Source organism: Alosa alosa, chromosome 8 (genome assembly GCF_017589495.1).
Source record: "Alosa alosa isolate M-15738 ecotype Scorff River chromosome 8, AALO_Geno_1.1, whole genome shotgun sequence".
NCBI classification, from domain to species: Eukaryota; Metazoa; Chordata; class Actinopteri; order Clupeiformes; family Clupeidae; genus Alosa; species Alosa alosa.
Genome location: NC_063196.1, coordinates 10736136 through 10763583, shown reverse-complemented (window position 1 = coordinate 10763583; position 27448 = coordinate 10736136). Strand labels below are relative to the sequence as shown.

Genomic DNA, 27448 nt, shown 5'->3' with positions numbered 1-27448 from the left:
GGTTCAAAAAATGTGTTATTGGCAACATGATATTTAATAATTTTGAATAAATTTGACTTTCAACTGAGGTTATTTTGCCATTTGCATTGATTGCAAGTATGTACTGCACGTGTTATACATGTTATGTGTTATACTGTATGTTCTGTGTAAAACATGCTAAAACATGAATCCATTGGGGTGTTACATTTTTTTACTGCAGAAATGTCACAAAGTCAGATTTTTTTTTAGATAAAAACATTTTGATGAGGCACCAAATTTATCCACAGAACTGTCATAACCAGAGCAGGAACATAAGCAGTGCAGCCACTTCCTGCTGCAGCAGTTGTATTTGTTCTGGGGTCAAAGATCAAAGTTCAGAGTGGTGTCGCACCTTGACATCCAGTCTTTCGTAAGTTAGCCCCTCAGAGTAAGTCGTGATTCTAAGCTCTATTTACAGACCCAGTCACTCACAATCAATCCCCATTAATCAAAACCAGGAAGTGTCCATTTCTGGGCTGTCTAACATGTCAGTGATAGGCTGTTACACTGCCAGTGGGTTGCTAATTTCCAAGGAACGGGTCGTGGAATTTCAGGGTACATTACTGACAATTTTTCCAAAGGAAAAAGAGGACAGGAAGGACCATATCACAAAAAAAGGTGGCTTGTGCCTAATTCATGTGTTTTAAAGAGGAGGCCTTGTCATCGGCTACGTGCACAGATGCAGCACATTCTTAAAGTTCTTTTGTGTTAAGTAGCACACATAACAGATATTTTAATTGATTTTATCCCAAGATGGTTAAACTTGGCTTTTTCCCAAACTGTCCTATTATCTTTAAAGGTTAAAAAGCCATTGGCATATGAAAATCCCATGTCGTTTTTGGAGAATTGCTCATTCATCCACCCATAACACATAATTTCATCCTTTGTCAATACTGCTATGTCATTAGTAGATTGTAGAAGATTGCTCCTTGACACCCTCCATACCACCACCTCCCTCAACCCTCCACTGTGTGGCTATGGAGGCCCAGTCATGTGTCTGAAAGCCTCAGCACAGCAAGACTCGATGCGATCTCAGGGTGATTAAGGAGGCTTTTCGTTCTATCCTTAGTCTCCCCGGGACCTGATTAGCAGGTAGGCCCTTGCTCAGAGAGGGAGGGAGGGCTTTTGAACTGGCCTGGCCGCTCTCTCACACTCGCTCTCGTGCCAGCTCTAACTCTGAACCTGAACCTTCACTTCACTGCACTTGTTCCCTGTGGAGTGTATGCCTCGGGTCTGCGGATGGTTTAACCCCCCGTGAGAAAACAAACGTTTGGCTTATCATGTAGATCAAGGTTTTTGAAAGGGTGAGTATTTTTATTGCTTGGGTCAGTGTTTGTTGTGTATGTGTCTTGGTTGGTGTATGTGTTTGTGTTTGTGACAGGTTCCCTTCGGAAGCTGACTACAGGGTGGTTCATGTTTGGTATGGCTTTAAGTGCTTTAACTGCAGTGTATCAGTGCATGCATGTGATGCATGCATGCATCTTCTTGAAAATAGATCAAATTAGATCGCGGTCTGTGTTTTATTACTTGGTCTGTTGTAAAAGCTGAACAGCATCACTCGAAACACTTTATAAAACTATGTAAAGGCAGAGTTTAGTGAGACTTTTCTGTTACAAGGTCATACCTCAAGCAAGATTTGAAATGTCTCCGCTGGGGTGACATAATAGGTGTATGTAGATCTGCAAAACGTTGGAAACAGGCATGTTTTTTATTCTAACCCTGCTGTGCAAGGAAAAGGCCTAGCTGAACCACCCAACATGAAGCCTATAGCTATTTATCATCGAGAGCACTATTTGGCCCCAATTTCTTTGCATGTTTTGTATCATTCAGTTCTGATGCTTGCAGCTCACTGTCTGGTATTATCAGTGGCTGTGACTTGTTTGGACAGCGTTAATGGATTTCGTATGCGCAAGCCTTATTTGTTGATACCTCTTTTTCCGCAAAGCTTTCATGTGAAGCAGAGTCGGAAGAGGCCGCTGGCTGCTTGGACACGATTTCAGCATTTTGGACTTGCCAGGCAGGAGGATGCGGTTTTTGAGTTTCCTCAGTTCACCCTGTGGCAGCCATGACACCTCGAGGCTAAATTAGATAATCTGGCCGTCTTTTTGTCAAGGTTAAGTGCATCTCCTTTTTTTAAAGTGTGGATGTCACTGCAGACCATGCAATTCTCTCAGCACCAACAGCGTGCTGTGCGATCTGAACTAAGCAATGAAATCAAGCATCTTAACTGCAATTTGTAATACCTAAGCATTATACTTTCTATGTTGATAGAATCATGCATATCTATGCGTGTGCGACTATTGACTGCCTATCTACCACATAGTCACTGGCATTATGCATTAAACTGTCATGGCCAAAAATGCATTGGTTGTGTGAAATCATGTCTTTATTTTTTCATGAGTTTTGATTTCAATTTTCTTTAATGTTTCTGCTTTTGTGATTTTTAGCTGTTAATAATCTTAGCTTTTGTGATAATCAATAGCAACACTCTGATGTTTATTGTAACATGAATCAGTATTTGTGAAACGCTGTGAGCAGCAATTTATTTTTACTTTAAGGCCATAACTCAGGATGCTTACTGACTCCCACTTTCTCTCCAAAATGGACGCTAAGCTGTCTATTTTTAAGTCTCTTGAAGATTACCCTTGGTCCTTACTGTTTCTGACCCTGCTGTCTATTTCCTCCATGTCTATACCCTTTCATCTGCTCTCTCCCCTAGTGTTCAGTCACAATGTACTTAGCCTTAAATTGACAGACGGGCAAAGTCTATTTCTATATATGTTTATATCCTTTACACACAGACCTTATCTGTCACTCAAGTGCCACCCATCCCACCTGGAAATATACTAAAAGAGTCCACAGGGTGGTTTATACAGTATAGTAATGTTCATTTATTACCTTTTTAAGATTAGTTTAGAAGAGATGCATGAGTGTGTGAAGTCAGATGCTGTAAGATTGGGCAATCAGCAAATTGCTCCTGACCATCTAATGACATCCAGACGTGCCATCCAGTTGTCTGTTCGGTATTTGTGTTAAAGAAGTGGCTTGTGTTCTGTGTTTGTACATAGTCATGTAATTTGGAAAGAAAAAAAGAATCATAAGCAATCCCAGCCAATCAACACAGCACACCAGGAGCACTTAACAGAGTAATTGATGTCATTTGACTGGCTGGTTATCAGGTCAAAAAAATCACCGCTCATCTGTTGAGGTGCATGATGTTTTCATGATGTGTTTTTACTCTGCCTGAAGAAGGTCATCTGACCGAAAGCTTGCACATAGAGTAAAAAACTTGTTTGCAAAGACTTGAGTGTGCGGATTTTTCTTTACTTTTTACTGGCTGGTTATCTGAAATATCAACAACTGTTTGTGAAAGTGAATTGCAGTGTAATGGTAGTGATCTCAGAATTGGCTTCACTGGATCTGGAGTAGATGTGTTCCTCAGCTGGACCATGGCCAGATGAACAGAGCCTTTCCAAAATCGCTAGACCTTCCAAGTATCAGAGTGTCACTGCAGAATGGCAGACTGCCTTTTGTGTGGAAGAAAATATGTGTGTGGAATTCTGTGTGTGTGTGTGTGTGTGTGTGTGTGTGTGTGTGTGTGTGTGTGTGTGTGTGTGTGTGCACGTGTTTGTGTGTGCGTGTGTTTGTGTGTGTGTGTTTGTGTGTGTTTGTGTGCGTGTGCGTGTGTGTGAATGAGAGAGAGAGAGAGAGAGAGAGAGAGAGACAGAGAGAGAGACTAAGGGCATGCCCCAGGTATGCGTGTGAGATCAAAAACCAGGGCAAACGTAAGGCTTTAACTTAAATGAGATTGCATTTAGGCAGATGGCCTTCAGTATGTTTAAACTTGTGTTACTTTCCATCGTCTCTGAACTCTCTATGAATTTGTGGTTACCCACAGTTCAGATGAAGAGAGGAAATGAGATAAACTGTTTTTTTAAAAGTAATTTATTAATTTGTTGGTTTCTTTTGCATCCAATGCAACTTAATTTGTTGGTGTCTTTGAAATGGGGAAAGGGGGATTGCAAAGAACATTATTGCACAAGTGCAATGGATATATTTTATGCAAATTATAACCTAGTCTCTGGATAGGCAGAAACTGGAGTCTAATCAGCACATGCATCAGATGGATGATGGATCAGATGGATTATATGGAATCTCAACAGCTAATTTGTGAATTATATGTCTCCTTTAGTACGTGCTTTGGAAGGGCTATAATTATGCGCTCATGTGAGTGTTCCGGTGATGCTAATACTTGTCAGGTGGATGTCTTGAATAATACGGCACATGTATTTTACCGCTAAGTTTAGAAGGCTGAGCAACCTGAGGGATGTGTGGAATTCGTAGCTGGATTGTTTTGAATTGGTGCTTTTAAGGTGCAGGTCTCAAGGGTGGGATGGTGTCACCAGATTCCTTGTCTCCAAATGTGTCTGATTGAACACATGGTGTTCCACCATATGGGTTTTAAATCACAGAGATCAAAATGCTCTTAAATAAAGGATCGAAATGAGTGTGCTTTACATTTGCTAAGATTATCACCTAATCAGTTAATCCCTTTAAATTAAACAGAAGGAAAGTGTGGTCTGTTGATCCCACTCCACTAGTGATCACTTGACTGGTTGACCACTCAGTGACTTGTGACCACTCAATGACTTGAACTAATGGGCTATTTATATAGTTTCATCATCAGCTTCACTGTAATTAGCAAATAAAAGGCGAGTCTGCACTTGTGGTAAATATATGCCATTAGGAAGTACAATTTAAAGGCCATCCTAAAGTCCTATACTTTTTTTATTGTCTCAATTTCCTAATAAATCAACGTATCTATTTATTTTAATTTTGAAAAAGACTCCCTCCATTCTTCCTGACTCTGTTTTGTACATTGTGCCTGTGGCTCATGCAATTACGTTGTCTGGGGGGGGGATCTTGGAGGGACGCAAACAGACTTGAGTCATTGCATAAATCGTAATATTCCCTTAATATCATTAACATAAAATGTTTCCTTTTGATGAGATCAGATTTATTTTGCAGATAGTGTATGTTTATGTGTGGTTCGTTTCCAGAAATCAACATTTTAGTCATGTCAGGGCATTTTGCATGACAAATGTTTGTGTGTGTTTCTCTCTGCAGCATGGCATGACCAGGCAGAAAGCGTGTGGATCGGTGGCACAGAAATGCATAGGGTGATTTGGGCACCCTCTGCAGTCGACCTCTGACCTCGCGACACGCTGTGCCCTCTCCCATGTGACCTCAAATTTGTTATTGATTGGATAAACCAGAACCGACATCTTTCAGCATCAGCCACAAAATGGCCGCACTCAAGAGCAGCTACCATTGTTTCGACGCCATTGTGGATGACCCCTCCCGCAAGCCCTCCCGGCAACCTGTCCCTCCCCAAAGCACCCGCCAGGAGACGCTGGAGGATGGTAATGCCGGTGGTGGTGGATGCAACACCTGCCAGTCTGGGGCACAGGCCGAGGCGGGAGGAGGTGGCCAGGCCTCTAGCTCGCAGCAGGCTGAAATGCAGCAGCAGCCGCCTGCCCCCAGGAGGCCCACCAGGCCTGAAGAGGGTGCCGGCGAGGGCCCCAGGGAGCACCACTTCCAGAGGCACTCCAAGAGGATTATGCTGGTGAAGAACAGCGACCCGTCCGTGCGGAAGACCATCGTGCTGCACCGCAGGGCTGTGCGCAGCCTCGGGGTCTTCCTGGATGAGGTCGCGGAGCTCATGCAGTGTCACGTCCGAAAGCTGTGCACCATGGAGGGCCACAAGGTGAGCAGGCTTGATTTTACTTCAAGAGCCATTGGCCATTTTTTTTTAAGTATATATTTTTTGGACTTTTTACCTTTTATTGATTAGGACAGTGAAGAGAGTGACAGGAAGAGAGTGGGAGAGAGAGAGATGGGTTGGGATCGGGAGATGACTTCGGTCGGATTTGATCCCAGGTCCCCGTGGGCACTTGGACCCAAGTGTGGTATGGGCACCTTAGCCAGTTGGACCACAGCATTCTCCTAGCATGAACATTGATGATGGGAACGAATGGTGTGATCAAGGAAAGAGAGAGAAAGTAATAGTGAGAGCTAAATAAGAGAGAAAGCGGAAAGTGTCAGAGATAAAGAGATAAAGTAAAAAGTTTTGCGGTGACATAAAACATATAAAGTTTTTATTCCATAGTTTTTCCAGGTAAAAAAAAAAATCTAAGTATAAAAAAGTATTAAAAAATAAATGTAAGCATAACTGTTGGAATACTGACTATGTGCTTGCTTTAAATGAGCTATGTATGTTTGTGAGCTTCATCACAATCTAAGGTACAAAAGCTCTTAGTTGTTTTCAGTTATACAGAGGCCTCTAGTGACTGAAAACATTATAGCCCTAAATGATGAGTCCTCTGAAGGGATGAATTAAATGTCAGTTAAGACTGAGGAACACATTCTATTTATGTTTTATAAAGGTAGATATTTTTTAGTTTTTTTTCTAAACTTTAATTAAAGCACCACTAATTCATCTAACAGTTCAAACAAATATAAGTAGAAAAAAAAAACTGAACTGACCAAAAAAAATCAGTTCGGGAAATGAGGGAGGTGGTCATAGATGAGCAGGCACCACCATGCGCTATGCGTCATGGAGGAGATGGAGAGCACAGGCCCGCCTGGCATGGCATGAAAGTAGGCTCCAGCTGGTCTGTGTGTGTGCGTGTCTGGTGCGTGGTGGAGGTCATATCCAGTAAAGTGGCATCAACCTGGGGCGGCGCTTTGGGCGCCTGGCTGGTTCATCAGCATGTCTGTCTTCTGTCTCTGGAGGGAACTGGGCCAAGGGAACGCCTCACTCAAACACGACATGCATGACAACATGGCAGTCTAGCTTTTTCCCCTGGCCATGTAATTCAATAGAGAAACAATTAAACTGAGAGCCCGGAGGTGAATAAAGCATCTCACTGCGAACAGCCACTTAGTGACACAAGTGGCCAAATGCCTAGATGCTCAAATGTCTAAATGACCAAATGCATGCACCTGCACCTGCACCGCACATGCACCATGTTTAGGACAGTGCATTGCTCTGTGTGATTGTGATTATGCAGCGCAGATTGACGGATGGCAGATTGATTGTAGGAAATGGCCCCACTGGAAATCGTCTAATTTTGCGGTTAAAGGTCAGAAGAGACATGGGGATTATGTGTTGTGTTTCAGGCTGGATCAGGTTAAGCCACTGCCAACGTGTGCGTTCACACAAGCCAAACGATAAGCTGAGCGAGAGGCTTCCGCAGAATTAGCCAGTGAACCTGCTCCGTGCTGGACTCTGTAGGGCATTTGCGGCTTGACCGATCGCTGTCCCTAAAAGGTGGAATGTTTTGTTGGCTGAGCATCTGCGTCTTGTCCTGGAGCGCATCCAGGCGTTTCCTCTCCGTCAGAGCCCAGAGTCCTGGCCCCTCTGGCCCGGGCTGTGAGCAGCCGTTTGGAGCACACATCCTATTAGTATTGCCCCAGGCATGTACTTCCTTGAGAAAACATGCTCTAAGTCAGCACACACCCATTGCTGGGACTGTCTTGGGGATTGATACAGAGGGGTCCTTGGGAAGTGCTGTTAGCAAGTGCAAAGCTAAAGTTTATGGATAAAGAATTTTTTCTTTATCTTTTTAAAATAAGTTTTTGTGTGTGTGTGTGTGTGTGTGTGTGTGTGTGCGCGCTTTTGCGTGTGTATGTACGTGACACTATAGAAGTTCTGACTAACTACAAAGATGCTCGGTTTGCAACACCAGGGAATGGTTCTTGCCCTTATGACCACATACGGCAAGCAGACATCTGTTGTGAGGTCACTGTCAGGGGAAAAAAAGTGTAAATCTAAATACACTCCGAAGCTTATGTAACGAATGATAAGCTGTTCTGAACCTCACAACTGTTCTTGCATCTTATGCAAGGAGGGGTATATAGCAGCACATACAGGGTGAATTGATGTTCCCTCACCAAGATAGATACACTACACAAATAAAGCTGTTTATTGCAGTTATAGCATGTTCTTTTCATTTATCATATATAATAGACATTAACATTTAAGTGTGAGGGCTGTTAACTCAATCAATAATATTTCCATCAGCCATCCAAAACTGCTGTCAGTCTTTGAAACTATGGGGCTCAAGATAGAGAAGTAGATAAATATACAGGGGTATTGATATTCCATTGAGACTGATGCACTGCATGAGTGAAGGCGTTTATTGCATTTAGTTAGTAATGTTTATTACATTTTTATTTTAAAAAGTTAGAATTAAATATTATTAACTATGTTCAGTGATATTAATGCCTTCCATCCCCAAAACTGTTGTCAGTTTTTCAAAGTTTAGGGCTCCAAATACAGAAGTTAATACATATGGGGTTCCAGATGGAGGCTAATGTAGGGACCGATCTGGCGCAGTTGTGGCTGGGATTTGGTTGAAATCTGGCTGAGATCAGTAGCAGACTGAGCTGCCATATGGAACTGGTCTTCCCTGTTGTATTGTTCTTGGAGGGTGCAATCGGGATATTCCTCCTCCTCCGCTACTTTACATTGTGGTGATGTGCTCGCGGCCTGGAATAACTATTAATCTTGCTCAAATCAGAGCTATTTTGAACCAACAGAAACAGGTCAACTGTGAGAAAACACACGTTTGGGTTGAGAAACTCAGAATTGCATCTCCCATGGCCGCAATTAATTATCTTCAACGTTTTTCCCTATCAACCCAGAAATAGCCAGATATCTGTCTTAGACTGGCTGAATATTGAGAAGTTTTTAGGATTGAAAACTGCAGAGCCAGCAGATTTAACAAGGTGTGGAAAAAGCATGCCTACTGTTCACCCCTGCTCAATTTACCAGCCAGTTCTCAAGTGTATTCTCTGTGGTGTGATAGTTGTGAGGCTCACATGGTTTGATAGTTTGAGCCTGACATTGATGCTATTTTGTATCAAATGTTTGCATTTGTATCTTTACATAAGCATAGCCTCTTAGCATTTAATGTGTCACATTTAATGCAAATGATTAATGTGTGTTACCTTTAGGTACATTTATGCACACAAATTATTTATAGATTTATGCTGTGGTTTTTGCTATATAGGAACAAGAAACTTAAGGATGTTATAGTGAATTTGACCAGTCGTAGATTCCTTTGTTCATTTAAAGTGTGTCCATTTAAAGGGGATATGATGATGTAATCATACGTTCTGTCTGTTATTTTGAACAGAACAAGAAGGCAGGAAAAAAACTTCAAATGAAAAAATTAAATGTTCTAGATGTAATGTAAATGTTCTAGATGTAATGTAAATGTTCTAGATGTTCACTATACTTGCCATTACTTCTGATGGTTAACTTAAACCCTGCAGTAAGCATGCCTTCAGCAACTGACTGCTGTGACCTCTGAGGTGCTGAATATCCCTCTGGTCATCTTTCCCTGTGGTCAGCAAGCTCTGTGAACGCTGAGCTGCTTTGCCGTGGTTGATACAGCTGCAGGGACAGGACAGGGAATCCGCTGAGTGCATTGTCACCCAAGATGGGGCCGGTATAATCCCTGTCTCAGTATACTGGCTGAGTAATTAGCACAGCAAGATTGACATCCATGCACCCCTCCCCCTCAGAGCTTTCAGTAAAGTCCTTTTAAAACATATGATTACTTATACACTGCTGTGTGCTGTCACCCTCACTGTGTATTGTTTAACCAATGTGTTTAAATACAACTATGCATGCATGCACTCTGTGAGGTGTGAAATGAGGCAACACAGTTTAATATCTAAGACGATTAATGCCAAATCCAGAAGTGGTGTTTAGTTAAGGTGTAAGAATAGTTGCTGTGTGTTTTTGTCTGGATATAATCTCACTGTATCTATGACCTTGTGAACTCTACAAGTAATTTATGCAATGTAATACAAAACGCTTTATAGACATATTTTTATGGGCATACCATGACCTTATCTTATGCACGAGACTCAGCCACCTCCGACAACAGAGTAATTATTTATTAGGAAAGCTGTTTTCACAATTAAAACTTGCGTGGGAAAATTAGTACCGCAGATGGCTATACTTCCCTTTGCCATTAACCTCCTTAGGTTTAATGTGGACGTAATCCACTCTTGCACATTTCCTTTCCAGTGGTGGCGCCATGTAACATCAGTTAACCTTTCCAATGCCTGTTTTTTTAAACTGGCTATTCATTTCATCTGATGGAAAATCCTAGCCCTAGTGTCAGAAAAGGAGAATGTTGCTATCAGATACTTTGAAAATGTCTAAAGTGATTCACAAACATATTTTTGTGCCTTTTTGTTTCTTCCTGTCCCCATTTCAGATTGACAGCGTTCAGAGTCTCTTGCTTTGCCCAAGTGTGCTAGTCGTTGTGGGACGGGAGCCCTTTCATTCCCTACTTCTAGACAGCATTCAGAAAAACTCAGACGACAAGCTGCCTCCAGTGAACACAAAATCACGTGTAAACCTGTGCACTCAAGGGCTGGATGACAGGAAGAATTGTAAGTTTACAGTATGTCTGTATTAAGCAAAGTGATCTGTGACTCTGACATTAGGTGACATCCCTGTATTTGTCAGGATGCTATTTGGGGAGCTGTGCCAATAAGTTTAGCAAAACAACTTGTCTGCCAAAAGAAAGAGTTTGGGATCTTGCCAAAGATATCTTATCTGATATTACAGATTTAGATATAGCACAACATCTTGATTATTTGCAGGAAAGATAACTAAGTATTTAATAATAGATACAGTTTCTAAGGTAATGACATGCTGTAGGTCATTGAGTGCACAGTTCATTTGATGTTGACAGTAATGTCTGTATAAATTGTTATGGTTTATGAGTGTATTGTTTAGCATAGTATAGTGGTCCAAGGACTGAATAGTATGTGAATATGTAACTATTTGGTAATTATGTTAAATTAAACATTTATATTGTAGAATCTGCAATGGCAATGTATTCATTGTAAGTATATATTACTAAAACTTGTTTTTTTGTTTTGTTTCTTTTTTCTTTATAGTCAACTTTGGGCTTGAGACAAAGAAAAGCATCATTCACCCAAGACCTGAGTCCAGCAACAGGGCATCAAGGCTCTCTCTGTCATCTGAGAGGTCATCCTCAAATGGACTCCACACTGCGGGACATCCAGGTCCCTGCCCGCACACAAGGGAGAGCATGATGGATGATGACATCGAGAAACGGGTTCTTGTCAACAAAGACGGTAGCCTTTCCATGGAAATGAAAGTGCGTTTTCGGCTGCTCAACGATGAGACGTTGCACTGGTCCACAGAGATAAAGAAGACAGCTGGACCTAACACCAACCCATACTACATGGGATATCATGAGCCCTGTTACCTTCACCATGAAAGCGCAGAGAGCTGCTCTGAAGAATCCATGTCAGTTGGAGATGCTGAGGAGGCGTACACTAAATTTTACCAACAACACTTGGAAGAGCCTCATTGCCCTCACTGTTGTAGTCAATGTCAAGAGTATGACATCTGGAAAAATCCCACTGTTGACCAAGAGACTGGCAGACGCATTAGGTCGTCGAGCTCAAGCACATCCGCGTGTGTAATAGTATGCAAAAAGGAATCTGTGGAGAGCATACGCACTATGTCTCGGTCGAGTGAGGAGTTTACAGAGCACATAGTTGAAAAGGCAACCTGTGTTAAACAGACAGTTGAAGAGAAATATGTCACTTGCACTTGTCAGGCCAGTGAAGTTTCAGAAAATACAGAAGAGAAGCATGACAGTCCAGAAAACACTCAAGCATCTGACAACGATGTAGACAAAAGTGACGAGTCGTGCAAAAGTGGATCTACCAGCCCTTCAAAAGACTCACAGAAAGATGCAGTGAGTGTTCACATCACTCAAGTCTCAGATGAGGAGGATCGATCAACGTCTGCAGTCAGCAATTCCTCCCAGGTCCTTGCGTCCCTGAAGGAAGACCAAGACGATGAGGAAGATGACCTACCGCCAAGTGTGTCAAGAGCATCCTCATGCAGTCAGAGCAATGACTCCGACGAAGACTTGACTGTGGCAAGTGCTGCACCAAGCTCTTGTTCCAACATGATCTGTAAGGTTTGTCCTATGCAGCGCTTGACACCTAAATCTCCAAGTAAAACATCTAGCCTGTCCGCAAGGTCAGAGAAATCAGGCAGGTCAGCAATTTCAGATGTAGATGATGGAAAACAGCTGGATAAGAGCTCAGTTGACGACTGTGACGAAAGATCTGAGGGTGGACTGTCTTCTACCTCTAAACATTCAGCTAGATCTAATACATGTCCAGGTATAGAGGCCATACAAGAACCAGAGCACTCAGATAAAACTGTTATAAATGTGGCAAATGCGGTGGAATTAGAACGAGCATCAAGTCCTAAATCTTCAAAATCCAGGAATGAGGAGAAAGAGGAGAGATCCTTAAGTGCCATGTCTGCCAAATCACATGCCTCTGCAAAATCACAGAAGTCTGCTGAGGATGATGCTGGGGAGAAGAAAGAAGAAAGAGCACCAAGTGCCATGTCTAGCAAGTCAAACATATCTATAAAGTCAAAGAAATCTGGTGTATCTGAAGCAGAACAAGAAGGGAATGAAAGAGCACCAAGTGCCATGTCAGCTAAGTCAAACACATCCACAAGCTCGAGGAAGTCAAAAGCTTTAGAGGTCAAAACTGATGAGCCTCTGAGTGGAGGAGACCTAAGTGAGGATAGATCACCAAGCACTACTTCAGCAAAATCAAACAGTTCTGCCCAGCCTGAAGAGACAGAAGGGGCCACTATTACATGCATGAGTAGCACAGATGAACATGAAGAGGCAACATCTGAAGAACGAGCTGCAAGTGCCATGTCTGTTAAATCAAATGCCTCTGCAAAATCAAACAGGTCAAAGGCTTCAGAAGTTGTGGAAGCCATGGATAATGATGATAAATCCACTGACAGAGCTCCAAGCGCCATGTCTGCCAAATCAAATATTTCTACAATATCTAGAAAGTCAAAGGCTTTAGAGGCACCTGATGAATCAGCTAAACCTAAGGCAGAAGTAACTGATGAGACGACAGAGGAGAGATCACCTAGTGCCATGTCTGCCAAATCAAACATCTCAACGAGATCTAAAAAGGCAACGGCAAGAGAGGCACCTCAAGAGGAAGTGACAGAGGAGAGAGCTCCCAGTGCATTGTCTGCTAAGTCCAATGCTTCTGCAAGAATAAAAAAGTCTAATGTTTCAGAAGCAGCCAAAGAACCTGAGGAAACAATGAAAATTGAAGAACCAACAGAGGAGAGGGCTCCTAGTGCATTGTCAGGTAAATCAGAAGTTTCTGCAAGATGTAGAAGGTCAAAAGCTTCAGTGACCCCTGCAGAATCAGCTGAGCCTGAGGCAGAAGTAACTGAAGAGGCAGCAGAGGAGAGAGCTCCGAGTGCATTGTCAGCTAAATCGAATGTCTCCACAAGGTCTAAGAGATCCAATGTTTCAGAGGCACCTATGGAATCAGCTGAACCTGAGGCAGAAGTAACTGAAGAGGCAGCAGAGGAGAGAGCTCCGAGTGCATTGTCAGCTAAATCGAATATCTCCACAAGGTCTAAGAGATCCAATGTTTCAGAGACACCTATGGAATCAGCTGAACCTGAGGCAGAGGAAACTGAGGAACCAACTGTGGAGAGAGCACCTAGTGCAATGTCTGCTAAGTCCAATGCCTCTGCTAGATCTAATAGATCTGAGGTTGAAGAAGCCGCACCTGAGGAAGAGGCAACAGAAGAGAGGGCCCCTAGTTCCATGTCAGCCAAATCAAATGTCTCCACAAGATCTAAGAAATCACAGGCCCCAGCAGAATCAGCTGAGCTTGAGACAGAGGAAACTGAGGAACCAACCAAGGAGAGAGCTCCTAGTGCACTGTCGGCTAAATCAAATGTTTCAGCAAGATCTAAAAAGTCAACGGCAAGAGAGGCACCTCAAGAGGAAGTAACAGAGGAGAGAGCTCCCAGTGCATTGTCTGCTAAGTCCAATGCTTCTGCAAGAATAAAAAAGTCTAATGTTTCAGAAGCACCCAAAGAACCAGAGGAAACACTGAAAATTGAAGAACCAACAGAGGAGAGGGCTCCTAGTGCATTGTCAGGTAAATCAGAAGTTTCTGCAAGATGTAGAAGGTCAAAAGCTTCAGTGACCCCTGCAGAATCAGCTGAGCCTGAGGCAGAAGTAACTGAAGAGGCAGCAGAGGAGAGAGCTCCGAGTGCATTGTCAGCTAAATCGAATGTCTCCACAAGGTCTAAGAGATCCAATGTTTCAGAGGCACCTATGGAATCAGCTGAACCTGAGGCAGAGGAAACTGAGGAACCAACTGTGGAGAGAGCACCTAGTGCAATGTCTGCTAAGTCCAATGCCTCTGCTAGATCTAATAGATCTGAGGTTGAAGAAGCCGCACCTGAGGAAGAGGCAACAGAAGAGAGGGCCCCTAGTGTCATGTCAGCCAAATCAAATGTCTCCACAAGATCTAAGAAATCACAGGCCCCAGCAGAATCAGCTGAGCTTGAGACAGAGGAAACTGAGGAACCAACCGAGGAGAGAGCTCCTAGTGCACTGTCGGCTAAATCAAATGTTTCAGCAAGATCTAAAAAGTCAACGGCAAGAGAGGCACCTCAAGAGGAAGTAACAGAGGAGAGAGCTCCCAGTGCATTGTCTGCTAAGTCCAATGCTTCTGCAAGAATAAAAAAGTCTAATGTTTCAGAAGCACCCAAAGAACCAGAGGAAACACTGAAAATTGAAGAACCAACAGAGGAGAGGGCTCCTAGTGCATTGTCAGGTAAATCAGAAGTTTCTGCAAGATGTAGAAGGTCAAAAGCTGAAGAGGCAGCAGAGGAGAGAGCTCCGAGTGCATTGTCAGCTAAATCAAATGTCTCCACAAGGTCTAAGAGATCCAATGTTTCAGAGGCACCTGCAGAATCAGCTGAACTCGAGGGAGAGGAAACTGAGGAACCAGTGGAGGAAAGAGCTCCAAGTGCATTGTCGGTTAAGTCCAATGCTTCAGCAAAGTCCAATAAATCCAGAGTTTCTGTAGCTGCCTCTGAGCACGAGGAACCAGCAGAGAGAGCAGTCAGTCCTGCTTCAGTAAGATCTAATGTATCTGCAAATTCTAACAAATCAAATGTTTCAAAGACTGCAGCAGAAATCAAACAATCAGCAGAGCCAACAGAGAGAGCTCCTAGTGCTATGTCTACCAAGTCAAAAATTTCTACACGATCAAGAAAGTCAAAGGTGTCAGAAGCAGAACCTGAAGAAACAACAGAAGAGAGGCCTCTTAGTGCTATGTCTGCCAAATCAAATGTCTCCACAAGATCTAAAAGGTCAAAGGTTTCAGCTGAACCTGAAGGTGGAGAAACTGAAGAACCATTAGAGGAGAGAGCTCCAAGTGCTACTTCAGCAAAATCTAATGTCTCTGCAAGATCTGAAGTGTCAAAAGCATCAGAGGCATCTAAAGAATCAGCTCAACCTGAGGCAGAAGTAATTGACGAGACATCAGAGGAGAGATCTCTTAGTGCCATGTCTGCTAAATCAAACGTCTCAACGAGATCTAAAAAGTCAATGGCAAGAGATGCACCTGTAGAATCTGCTGAAGCTGTAGAGGAACCAACTGAGCAGAGGGCTAACAGTGCTATGTCTGCCAAATCCAGTGCTTCTACAAGATCTAAGAAGTCCAAAGTTTCAGATGTTGCACCTGAGCAAGAAGGATGCACAGAAGAGAGAGCTCCTAGTCCAATCTCTGTGAAATCAAATGTCTCCACAAGGTCTAAAAAGTCAACGGCAAGAGAGGCACCTCAAGATGAAGTAACAGAGGAGAGAGCTCCCAGTGCATTGTCTGCTAAGTCCAATGCTTCTGCAAGATTAAAAAAGTCTAATGTTTCAGAAGCACCCAAAGAACCAGAGAAAACAATGACAATTGAAGAACCAACAGAGGAGAGGGCTCCTAGTGCAATGTCAGGTAAATCAGAAGTTTCTGCAAGATGTAGAAGGTCAAAAGCTTCAGTGACCCCTGCAGAATCAGCTGAGCCTGAGGCAGAGGTAACTGAAGAGTCAGCAGAGGAGAGAGCTCCGAGTTCATTGTCAGTCAAATCCAATGTTTCTACAAGATCAAAAAAGTCTAAAGTTTCAGAAGCTGCACCTGAAGATGTAGAATCAACAGAGGTGAGGACCTCTAGCGCCATGTCAGCCAAGTCAGATGTCTCCATAAGATCTAAAAAGTCAAAGGTTTCAGAAGCTGCACCTGAAACAGAGGCAGCTGAAGAAGTAACAGAGGAGAGAGCCCCTAGTTCAATGTCTGTTAAATCAAATGTTTCTACAAAATCTAAAAAGTCCAAAGTCTCAGAAGCCGCTCCTGTGGAAACTGCTCAAGAAACAGTGGAGGAGAGGTCACCTAGTGCTATGTCTTCTGCCTCTAGAACATCAAAGGTTTCAGTAGAAAAACCTGATAAAAATTCTGCTTTGGTAGACTCTGCAGAAGAGAGAGCTCCTAGTGCGATGTCTGCAAAGTCAAATATGTCAACTAAATCCAAAAAGTCAAAGGTTTCAGAGGCACCTGAGAAGCAACTTACAGAAGAAAGAGCTCTTAGTGCCGCCTCTGCAAGATCTAGTAAATCAAAAGTTTCACAGACTGCACCAGAATCTGAGCAAACAGAAATACAATCAGAGGAGAGAGCCGCTAGTGCCATGTCTGCTAAATCAAATCTATCCACAAGATCTCAGAAGTCCAAACCATCAGAAATCCCTCCCGAAAACACCACTGTTGTAGTTGAGGAAAAGTCAGAGGAGAGAACTCCTAGTGCAATGTCTGGTTTATCTAATGTCTCTGCAAAGTCAAAGAAATCAAAGGCACCAGAAGAAAATGCAGCTGAAGAACCAACAGACGAGAGACCATTGAGTGCTCTATCAGCCAACTCCAATGCCTCTGTGAGATCTAGAGCTTCAAAAGTGTCAGAAGCTAAACCTGACCCAGAAGTAACTGAAGAAAGATCGGTGAGCGCCATGTCTGCTAAGTCAAATGTTTCTAAAAGGTCAAAGGTTTCAGGAGCCAACGCTGAACCTCCTGCTGATGTGGATGAACCACCAGAGCAAAGAGCTTCAAGTCCCATGTCTACTAAATCAAATGTTTCTAAAGTGTCTAAAACGTCAAAAGTGTCCAAGCCTGCTGCTGAAAAGACAGATGATTTACGGTCCCCAAGTGCTAGGTCAACAAAATCAAATGTTTCTGAACAATCTAAAAAATCGAACATTTGTGATGCTGAAGGACCATCAGATTTTGCTGGCCCAGATGAACAACAAAATGAAGCAGCTAGTGGCATGTTAACAATGTCTGAAGGCTCAGGGGCTGTTCATAATGATCCCGAGGGGGAAACTTTGGACTGTGCACAGTCTGTAAAATCTAATTTCTCAATGCACTCAAATATCCCTGCAATTGAAGAGCCTGAGCAGTCTGATAAAGAAGGAGAGGGAGAGAGAGTCCGTAGTGCAATGTCAACAAAATCAAATACATCTGTAAGATCTCGAAAATCTAAAACTTCAGAGTCTGCTCCTGAACAAAGTGCCCCTGAGGATAGGGTACCAAGTTCATTATCAGTCAAAACAAATGTCTCCACAAAATCTAAAAAATCTAAAGCTTCTGAGGTAGCACCTGAGGAAACAGGACTTAGATCTCCAAGTGCGCTGTCCACAAAATCTGATGCTTCTGAAAAATCTAAGAAGTCTAAAACCCCTACAGCACCTGAGGAAAATACAGAGACAGACAACAAGGACACAGAAAATAATGCCCCTACTGGTGATAAAGTAGATGTGGAAGGTTCACAGAGATCTGCTAGTGCTTTGTCTGCTAAGTCTAAAGTGAGCAGTAATTCCAGTAGTCCTGCTGCATCAAGTGTCTCAGTTTCTCTTGGACTGGCAGAGGATCATACTACAGACGATGAGGTGGAACCCTCTAAGGGCTCAGTTACATCCAGAAAATCTGTGCCACAGCCAGCAGCGCTGAACACAGATGTGCTTGGTGACAGAGCAAAGAGTGCAACTTCTGGCAGAAGTGCAAAAAGTAAATCACCATCTCCTCTAGCAAAAACTAACCTTGAGACAGAGTTACAAACTGATGGCAACAAGTCACCCAGTATTTGCCCAAAATGTCATTCCCCTATTCGCAAGTCTAGTGATGCTGCTGGCAGTGTAGCAGCTAGTTCACAGAGACCTGTTTCAACTACATCAGCACGGTCAGGGAGGTCCAAAACCAGAAACCCCAGCACAGCAGATGTAAATGATAGACCAAAAAGCAACGTGTCTACTCATTCTGCTCATTTGCAAGCGAAGATTGATGATGATGGAAAGAGTAATCATGAGAGTTCAGATTCACAAATATCAAATAAATCAAGTTATAAACCAACAGGAAATTATGGTGCTAAGGAAACTCCTAGATTCTTAGAGAAGCGGCTTACCCCAAGTCCGCCCAAAGGATCACCAAGATCACCTGCTGTTCGTGTTGGACATTCCTATGATAGTGTGTCATCACAGTCTATTTCAGTGGGAGAGCCCAACATGGAACAAACCGATACAAGAGCAGCAACAGCAGAAACCCAAAGCCGAAAGTCAAATGGACCTCTGGATTGTAACAGAAGTGAAAAAAGTATTTCACGGCACAAGGGGGGCGATGTCTCTGAGCTGGTTCCATCCAACTTGCCGAATGCATCGCCCAATGAGGTTGTGAATGAGTGGCTGAAGAAAATTCCATCAGACAGTGCTCTTTATGATGTAGGTGATGAGTTGCATGAAAATGGCAATGATGCAGAACATCAGAACACATCCCATGAGCCCTCACCAAATGAAAGAGTAGATGTGGCTGAGGAGGCTGCTGACAATGCTAAGTCTGAGGCATATTGTGACATAGATGAACCTCAAGAGGTACAAACAAAGAGTTCTGTAAAGGCAGACAATGAACCTGTTGCTGAGGCACCTCAGGAGTCCGAGACAGCAAATGCCAAAGATGATACTACCGTCCCCTCTCCTCCAAGAGAGGAAGAAGTTGCAAAGGGGTTCCACTCCTCTGTTCAAGTGATGAAAGTTCTGCTAAGCCCTAAACTTGACAGATGCCAAAGTTTACCTGAGGTGTCTCCAGTGTATGGACGGAAGCTGAGCTCCTCTGCTAGGGGACTCCTTGATTGCCTTGCAAACCTGCAGCTGATAGACTTCGACCCCAGTGACAAAACTGGAAAAGATGCCAGGTATAAGGAGCTGATGAATATCCTTCAGTCACTTTGGCTTTGTGACCCATCTGACAATGACCAGAGAATAAAACTAAAAGGTAAAATCAGAAACAGATCAGTAGATGAAGAGTTCAATCACAGATCATCTTCAGGTGTAGATGTCAGTAGTGGTTCCACAGGTTCAGGGAAGAGTATTACTGCTCAAGATCAAAACTCCCCAGCTAATGCAGGAGATGCAGCCACAGATGTTCCTACAACTGCACAGGAGGCTAAAGAGACTGAAGATGAAGAAGAACTAGAAGTGACCAAATCTGACCAGGCAACACCAGACATAGCCACTCGGGTCCAACGAAGTCCTGAGGTAGACATTGACATTGAGAAACAAAATGAGGATGATGTACCCTCAGATGACACTATAAGAAGCAATGACAGCCCAAGAGAAATTCCAGAATCACCTCAATCCTCCAACAAAAGCTCAGGAAATGAGAGCAGTGCTAAACCTCAGGAGGAAACTGAAACAGACCCTCAAGAGGAAACAAGTTCTGGTTCACCTCCATCAGTCCATAGAGCCCAGTTGACAAAAAGGGTTTCTCTAGACCCTGATCCCATATGGGTGCTAAATCTTTTGAGCAAGTTACAGAAACAGTTCATGGCACATTATGTTGATGCTATGAAAGAATTCAAGCTGCGATGGAATTTGGAAGGAAATATGCAAATTGACTCAATGATCAGTGAACTGGAAGATGAGGTTCACAGGAGAATACAAACAAGCATTGACAGAGAGCTCAGGAAAATACAAGGACGTGCTGGAAGGCCAAGACCACCAAGGGAGGCATTGTCGAGAGAATCAACGGCCCAAGCTGAACAGAGACGCAGACGACTGAAAGTCATGCGCAACCAGTCAGTTGATGCACAGATTGCAAAAAGTGATGATGATTGTGCTGCCACTGGGACTGATTTCAGCGACCAGCGCAGTGATGATGAATACTGCCCATGTGACACATGCGTGCAGAAAAAATTGCAGAAAGCAGAAATTTTGCCAGCAGAAATTTTCAACTCTGCTCCAGTGATGATGGACTTTGACCTAAGAAAAATTCTGCAGTTGAAAAAGGATACTCCGACTACTGGCAAAGACAATAACGTAGAAGAGCCTGAGAGAGAAATCAAAACCAATGCAAATGAAAACCAAGATGAAAGTCATTTCCTTGAACCTCTGAAAGAGGAGGAAGAGATGGATGAGTCAGAGGAGGCAAAGGAGGAACTTAAAGCTCCAACAAATGTTCCAGTGTGGAGGAACTTTGACCTAAGACAAATTCTGCAGCTGAAAAAGGATGCTTTGACTACTGGCAAAGATAGTAAAGTAGAAGAGAGTGAGAGTGAAATCAAAGCCAGTGAAGGTGAACCCCTGAAACAGGAGAATGAGACAGAGGAGGCAAAGGAGGAACTAAAAGCTCCAACAAATGCTTCAGTGATGATGAACTTTGACCTAAGAAAAATCCTGCAGCTGAAAAAGAATGCTCTGACTACAGGCCAAGATAATAAAGTAGAAGAGAGTGAGAGAGAAATCAAAGCCAGTGAAGGTGAACCCCTGAAACAGGAGAATGAGACAGAGGAGGCAAAGGAGGAACTAAAAGCTCCAACAAATGTTTCAGTGATGATGAACTTTGACCTAAGAAAAATCCTGCAGCTGAAAAAGAATGCTCTGACTACAGGCCAAGATAATAAAGTAGAAGAGAGTGAGAGAGAAATCAAAGCCAGTGAAGGTGAACCCCTGAAAGAGGAGAAAGAGATAGATGAGACAGAGGAGGCAAAGGAGGAACTCAGAGCTCTAACAAATGAAGAGAAGAGAGATGAAGTGGAAGTTTGCAAAGATGTCATTGAGGAGCCTGGCAATGAGGTAGAGGAATGTAAGGATGATGTGGAAGTGACTCAAGGTGAGGCAGGTGTTGGCAATGATGAGAGTAAAAATCTAAAGAAGAAACATGGTTCAAAGCTAGTGCCCCGTGCAGAATTTATGGCTTCAAAGGGAAACCAAGGTTTTGCAAACATATGCATGTATGTCATGGATATTTCAACATTCAAACAGATCATGGAAGAGCAGGAAGAAGCAGAGCGCATATTCAATCAGGAAGAGGCTAAAAAAGAGAAAGAAGCAGAAGATAAGATCAAACAAGCTGCAGAGGATGGGCCTGCCTTAGATGCTGAAGTGACTGAGAGGGCTGAGAAAGCTACTGTGTCTGAATTAGAGGAGGCTAAAGTAGCAGAGATTGAAAAAGATGATGAACAATCTGGTGGACATAAGAAAAAGACTACAAAGCTAATGGACATCCCAACATTCCTCAGACTAACAGCAGACGAAGGTGCAGATGATCTCAAAAGTTCTCAGGAGGAAGAGGAGGATGAGAAGGGAATGGAGATTAAAGATGAGAAAATAGAGGAGGCAGAAGAAGGATTTGAGGAAGCTATTGAGCCCAAAGTGACTAAAGAAGCTGAAGAGGCTGATAAACCTGTTTCAGAGACTGCTGTCATAGCAGAAACTGAGGAAAAAGACCAACAGGAGAAACCTGAGGGGCAAAAGACAAAGCCTACAAAGCTGATGGACATTCCAACATTCCTCAGACTCACTGCAGAAGAAGGCGTAGATGATCTCAAAAGTTCTCAGGAGGATGAGGAAGGATTTGAAGCAGAGGATATCAAAGATACAGAAGAGGGACCTGAGGAAGATGTTGAGGCTGAAGTGGATGAAGAAGTTGAGACTGCTGAGGTAGCAGATACTACAAATGAAGATGAAGAAGAGAAGCCTACAGGACAAAAGACAAAGCTTATGGACATTCCAACATTTCTCAGACTCACTGCAGAAGAAGGCCAAGATGATCTCAAAAGTTCACAAGAAGGTGATGACGAGGAGGGAACAGAGATTGAGAACAAGGAATATGTGGAAGCTGAATCTGGGGAAGATGAAGAACCTGAAGTGGCTGCTGAAGCTGAAATTGAGGCAGATGAAGTAGCAGAAACTGATAATGAAAAGACAGATAATGATGGTATATCGAAGGCAGAAAGTCCAAGAAAACCTGTCACTAAGCTCATGGACATTCCAACTTTTCTGAGACTCACAGCAGAAGAAAGCCCATGTGAACTTGAAACCTCTGATGCAGATGAAGAAGGAGATGAAGAAGAGGAGGATGAAAATGGTGAACATGGTGCAGCTGCTGAAGTGTGTTCTGAAGCAGCAGAAACGGAAAATCAAGATGAAACTGAGTCACCTCAGTCAAAAAGGGAAGCAAAACCTGTGAAGAAGAAGCTCATGGACATTCCCACTTTCCTCAGACTTACAGCAGATGAAAGTGCATGTGACCTCGAAAGCTCTGAGGAAGAAGAAGGCAAGGAGAGGATTGATGAAGAGGAAGCAGAAGATGCACATAGCGATGAGGAAGAAGATGCTGAAGCTAAACATCAGTCTGTAGAAGACGAACCTGAACCAGCAGAGGAAGAAGGAACTGCAGATGAGTATGCAGCTGAAAAAGATACTGACCCCGATGAAGAAGAGAGGGCCAATAAAGATTCTGAAGTTCCTGAAACAGCTGATGAAGACACAGAACAAGCTGAGACAGCTGATGAAAAAGAGACCACAGATGCTCAAACGGCTGATGAGGAAGATACAGCTCCATCTGAAACTGAAAATGAAGTCTCAATTCAGGGTGAATCAGCAGAGGATGGAGAAACTGGAGAAGGAAGTACTTCAGACGAGGTGGAAACAGTCCTTGCTAAAATACCTGAGGAAAGAGAAACTGCTGATGATGAAACAGCACCGGGTGAAAGTGCAGCTGAAGACAAAGAACCAGAGACAGGAGCAGAAGAAGAGGAAGAGGAAGAGGACTGTACCAAAGCTCCGTCAGTAAAAGAGTCTGAAGCTGATGAAGATGAACTGAAACAAAAGCACTCAGTCGAGGAGGAAGGCAAGACTAGAGCAGAGACTGCTGAAGATGGGGAAACAGCAGATGGTGATGAAGCAGATACTGCTGACGATGGTGAAACAGCTGTAAGTGAGACAGCTGATGATGAAGGTGAAACAACTGAAGATGAAAAAGTTGAGGTTGAGAAGCCAGAAGATGGAGAATCTGCAAAGGGTGAAAGTGATAAAGATGACAATGAGACAGTTGAAGATGAAAAAGTGCCTGAAGCTGGTGCAACTGAAGATGAAGAGGCTGATGAAGAGGCAGAAGATGGAGAAACGTCTAAAGATGAGGCGGCCAGAGGTGGAGAAACAACTGAAGATGAAAAAGCTGATGAAGGTGAACTGAAACAAGAGCAATCAGTCGAGGAGGAAGACAAGGCTAGAGCAGATACTGCTGATGATGGTGAAACAGCTGAAGGTGAGACAGCTGAAGATGAGGGTGAGACAACTGAAGATGAAAAAGCTGATGAAGGTGAACTGAAACAAGAGCAATCAGTCGAGGAGGAAGACAAGGCTAGAGCAGAGACTGCCGAAGATAGAGAGACAGCAGATGATGAAGAAGCAGATACTTCTGATGATGGTGAGACAGCTGAAGATGAGGGTGAGACAACTGAAGATGAAAAAGTTGAGGTTGAAAAGCCAGAAGATGGAGAATCTGCAAAGGGTGAAAGTGATGAAGATGACAAAGATGACAATGAGACAGTTGAAGATGAAAAAGTGCCTGAAGCTGGTGCAACCGAAGATGAAGAGGCTGATGAAGAGGCAGAAGATGGAGAAACGTCTAAAGATGAGGTGGTCAGCGGTGGAGAAACAGCTGAAGATGAAAAAGCTGAAGGCGAGACAGCTGATGACGGAGAAACGGCAGATGAAAAGACACCTGAAGCTGGCACTACTGAAGATGAAGAAGAAGTTGAGGCAGAGACGACTGAAGATGAAAAAGTAGCTGAAGCTGAGACGACTGAAGATAATCAAGCTGAGCCTGCTGAATCAGAAGATGGTAAGACAGCTGACATGGCTGAAAAGGAAGACTTTCTAAGACTTACTGCAGAAGAGGGTCCAGATGACCTCAAATGTTCTCAGGAGGGTGATGATGAAGATGAGGAGGGATCTGAGAAGATTGAAGATGAAGAAAAAGCAAGTGAGACAGTAGAAGATGGAGAGACAGCTGAAGATGAGAAAGGTGATGATGGAGAAACAGGGAATGAAACGGCAGAAGATGGGGAAACAGCTGAAGCAGAAACAACCGAAGACACAAAAGCTGAAGGTGAAACAACTGAAGATGGGGAGACTGGAGATGAGATAGCTGAAGAAGAAAAAGCTGGAGTTGAGACAGAGAATGGCGAAAAAGTTGAGGATGAAAAAGCTGAAGTTGAGTTAGTAGAAGATGGGAAAGAAGCTGAAGATGAAAAAGCTGAAGCTGAAGTTGGAGAGACAGCTGAGGGTGACACAGCAAAAAGCGAGAGAGCAAAAGATGGAGAAGCAGCTGACGGTGAAACAACCGAGGGTGAGACGGATGAGGATGGAGAAACAGGCGAAGGTGAGACAGCTAGAAGTGAGACTGCTGATGATGGAGAAACAGCTGAAGATGAAGAGACAGGGGCCCAGACAACTGAAGATGGAGAGACAGGGGCCCAGACAACTGAAGATGGTGAGACAGGGGCCCAGACAACTGAAGATGGAGAAACAGGGGCCCAGACAACTGAAGATGGCGAGACAGCAGGTGAGACAGCCGAGGGCACTGCAGAGGCTGGAACGGCTGATGAAGCTGAAACAGGAAATGAAGCTGCACAAGAGGATGAAAAGTCAGAGACAGGGCAAAACAATGCAGACGACACAGAAGAAGTACCCGATGATGTGTCAGAAATAAAACCAGACGGTGAGACCGAAGATGAAAAGTCCCTGAGGGAGGTTGGAACAAGCACTGACGAAAAAGCCAACGAGGAGAGTGAAATTCTTGAAAGTGACGACAGAGTTGTCACAAGCGATCTGGGCTTATCAGCTGATGGAGGCGATGAGGCTGAGGATGAAACAGAGCCCGATGTTGACACAGATGATGGGGAGCCAGTGCGAACAACTCCCTCAGCAGAGGACAAGACCGATTATGACACACAGGATACGTCAGCATCTTTTGAAACTGTCGTCCAAACCAAACCATGCATTGAGTCGGAGGATGGAGCCGACGCAGATGTGGAGGACTCCGAGACGGACTTTACCAGCACCTCGGCGACTGCAAGCTGCGACTCGGAGTGTGCTGACAAACCCGAGGAGGAGCGGTCCAAGGAGCAGGCGACGTCCCTGAGTCAGACCTAAAAAGTGTTCCGATGGAGCATCCAGAGTCTGAGCTCCCTCAAACAATCTGTAACAGAACTGAACTCTGTGGAAGACGGAGAAAATGAGGGTGAGAGTGTCCTATGAGGGTGAGAGTGTCCTATTAAGTGAAAAGATACCACAGAGACAAATTGAAAAGTAATTTCATGAAGAGTAAAACAAAACATGAACAGAACTATCTTGATGGACTGTAATAAACAGCCTATAACTTAAAACCGTGAATGTTTTTCAAGGCCCCCATAAGGGCATTTTACTGGAGAAAACCATGAGGCATGTTGTCTCATATTAAATCTTGAATGTTGACAGAATTGCTGGTCTTCTGTTTAACAGACGACACTGTCCAGATCATGCACTTTATATCACAGTATTGCAATAGTGACTATCTATGCACAAACAGTAGAACAGTCATATAATTTCTAAAACGGAACTGGCCGAAGTTGAAAATGCACATAAACATGCACATTTCTTTCTGTGCTCTTGAAGGCAAATACTTATATTGAAGGCAAATACTAGCAAAGTTAATTTCAAATACTAAGTAACATTTACAAAGATGTATTTAAACCAAAGAATATACAGCAGTGTACTCAGTTGTAGTGGTTTGGAATTTATGTGGGGAAAAAACGGCAAACCGAACAGGGAGTAATTTATCTTGCACTAGTTTTTATGTATATGAATGTATGTATAAGTGTGATCATGATGGAAAGGGATGACCCAGACCCGCTAAGACAAATATGCAATGCAAATGCTACAAGTACTTGAAAATATAATGTGGACAAGAGCATCCTCTTCCACTGTATGCGGGGCAACTCAGGAAGCATACACTGTGTGTTGTCTATATGTTGTCTGTGTGTGCATGGGTGTGTATGTGTGTGTGGGGGGTGTATGGGTGTTTGTGGGGGCAATGTGTGTTTGTTCACATGTGCTAAGCCAGCCCAACATCACTTTGCACTCTTAATGGCTCAAAGACTGAACATAACCCATTCCTCCTTGTAGTTGTGTCTGATTTCTCCTGGAGGAGAAAAGACATGCGTTGACTATTAGGGAAGGCAAATATGTGTGTATAAGATGTGTATATAACACATAAATGAATGTAATAATAATGGAATATTCATGTTATAGTTGTATCAATTATCCTCATATGATATTTCATTAAAAAATGGTAATTTCACTTTTTCCATTTTCCTCTATGTTTGTATTGTATGTCATTGATAATGTTATTATATGGCATTAATATATCCAAGGCACTCATGTTTTGTCTTGTAAGCATCAAAATATGAGGCTCTAATGAGCTGTGAGGCATAAAGAGAGACCCCTAATCTTCTACAAAGGACACCTTTATCTTATCGGAAAGACATGCCTTAGATGCTTCACCACATGGGATCTGTTTCTACACAATCCACCAATAACAGATACAAACTTGAAAGAAAACCAAATCATGATCATATTTAGAACACTTCACTATACAGTAAAACAACAGACAAAAGGTAAATCCTATAATGCATCATAATTTAAAAGTTGCTGCATTTTTATTGCAATCCTTAAACTGTTTATATGCATCATGTATATCTTATGTACATATTTGGAGGCATGGGTTTTGCTCCATTGCTTTTGGGTTGTTGTTATAGATCATCTCTGTGTAAACCACTGAATGACTGTAATTCACAATGTGGAGAAAACTGAATGTACTGTATTATCACAGAAATAAAATATAGTAAATGTGTTAAATTAAGAGGAGAATTTGCTGAAAAGATAGAAGAAAGATGTTTTTGTCTGAACTATATCGTCATGATTATACAATGGACTAGGCTTACATGGATTTAATTTGACGAGTGAGTTTATTTGCATTCCTTTGACACAGGGAGGCACATGAATAGAAGGATACTGTAACCTGGGGGATGTCACAGTTCCATAAATGCAGGGACCTTTCAGCATAAGTGTTTTCAAGAGCCACGAAT

At 43.1% G+C, this 27448-nt stretch overlaps 1 protein-coding gene across 1 annotated transcript; it reads left to right on the top strand.

Annotated features, from left to right (window-relative positions):
• Positions 1-1185: 1185 nt before the first annotated feature.
• Positions 1186-26661, top strand: rp1l1b (rp1 like 1b). Its single transcript, XM_048250557.1, has 5 exons — positions 1186-1322; positions 5146-5785; positions 10317-10494; positions 11008-16291; positions 18452-26661. Exons 2-5 carry the CDS (start codon positions 5324-5326, stop codon positions 25473-25475), a joined length of 12948 nt encoding a protein of 4315 aa, XP_048106514.1. The 5' UTR covers positions 1186-1322; positions 5146-5323; the 3' UTR covers positions 25476-26661.
• Positions 26662-27448: the final 787 nt, after the last annotated feature.

Coding starts and splice junctions, on each gene's coding strand:
- rp1l1b (XM_048250557.1), top strand. CDS start 5,324: ATGGCCGCACTCAAGAGCAGCTACCATTGTTTCGACGCCATTGTGGAT. Junction 10,495..11,007: donor GCTGGATGACAGGAAGAATT/GTAAGTTTACAG, acceptor TTTTCTTTATAG/TCAACTTTGGGCTTGAGACA. Junction 16,292..18,451: donor GAGAGAGCCCCTAGTTCAAT/GTCTGTTAAATC, acceptor GCTTACCCCAAG/TCCGCCCAAAGGATCACCAA.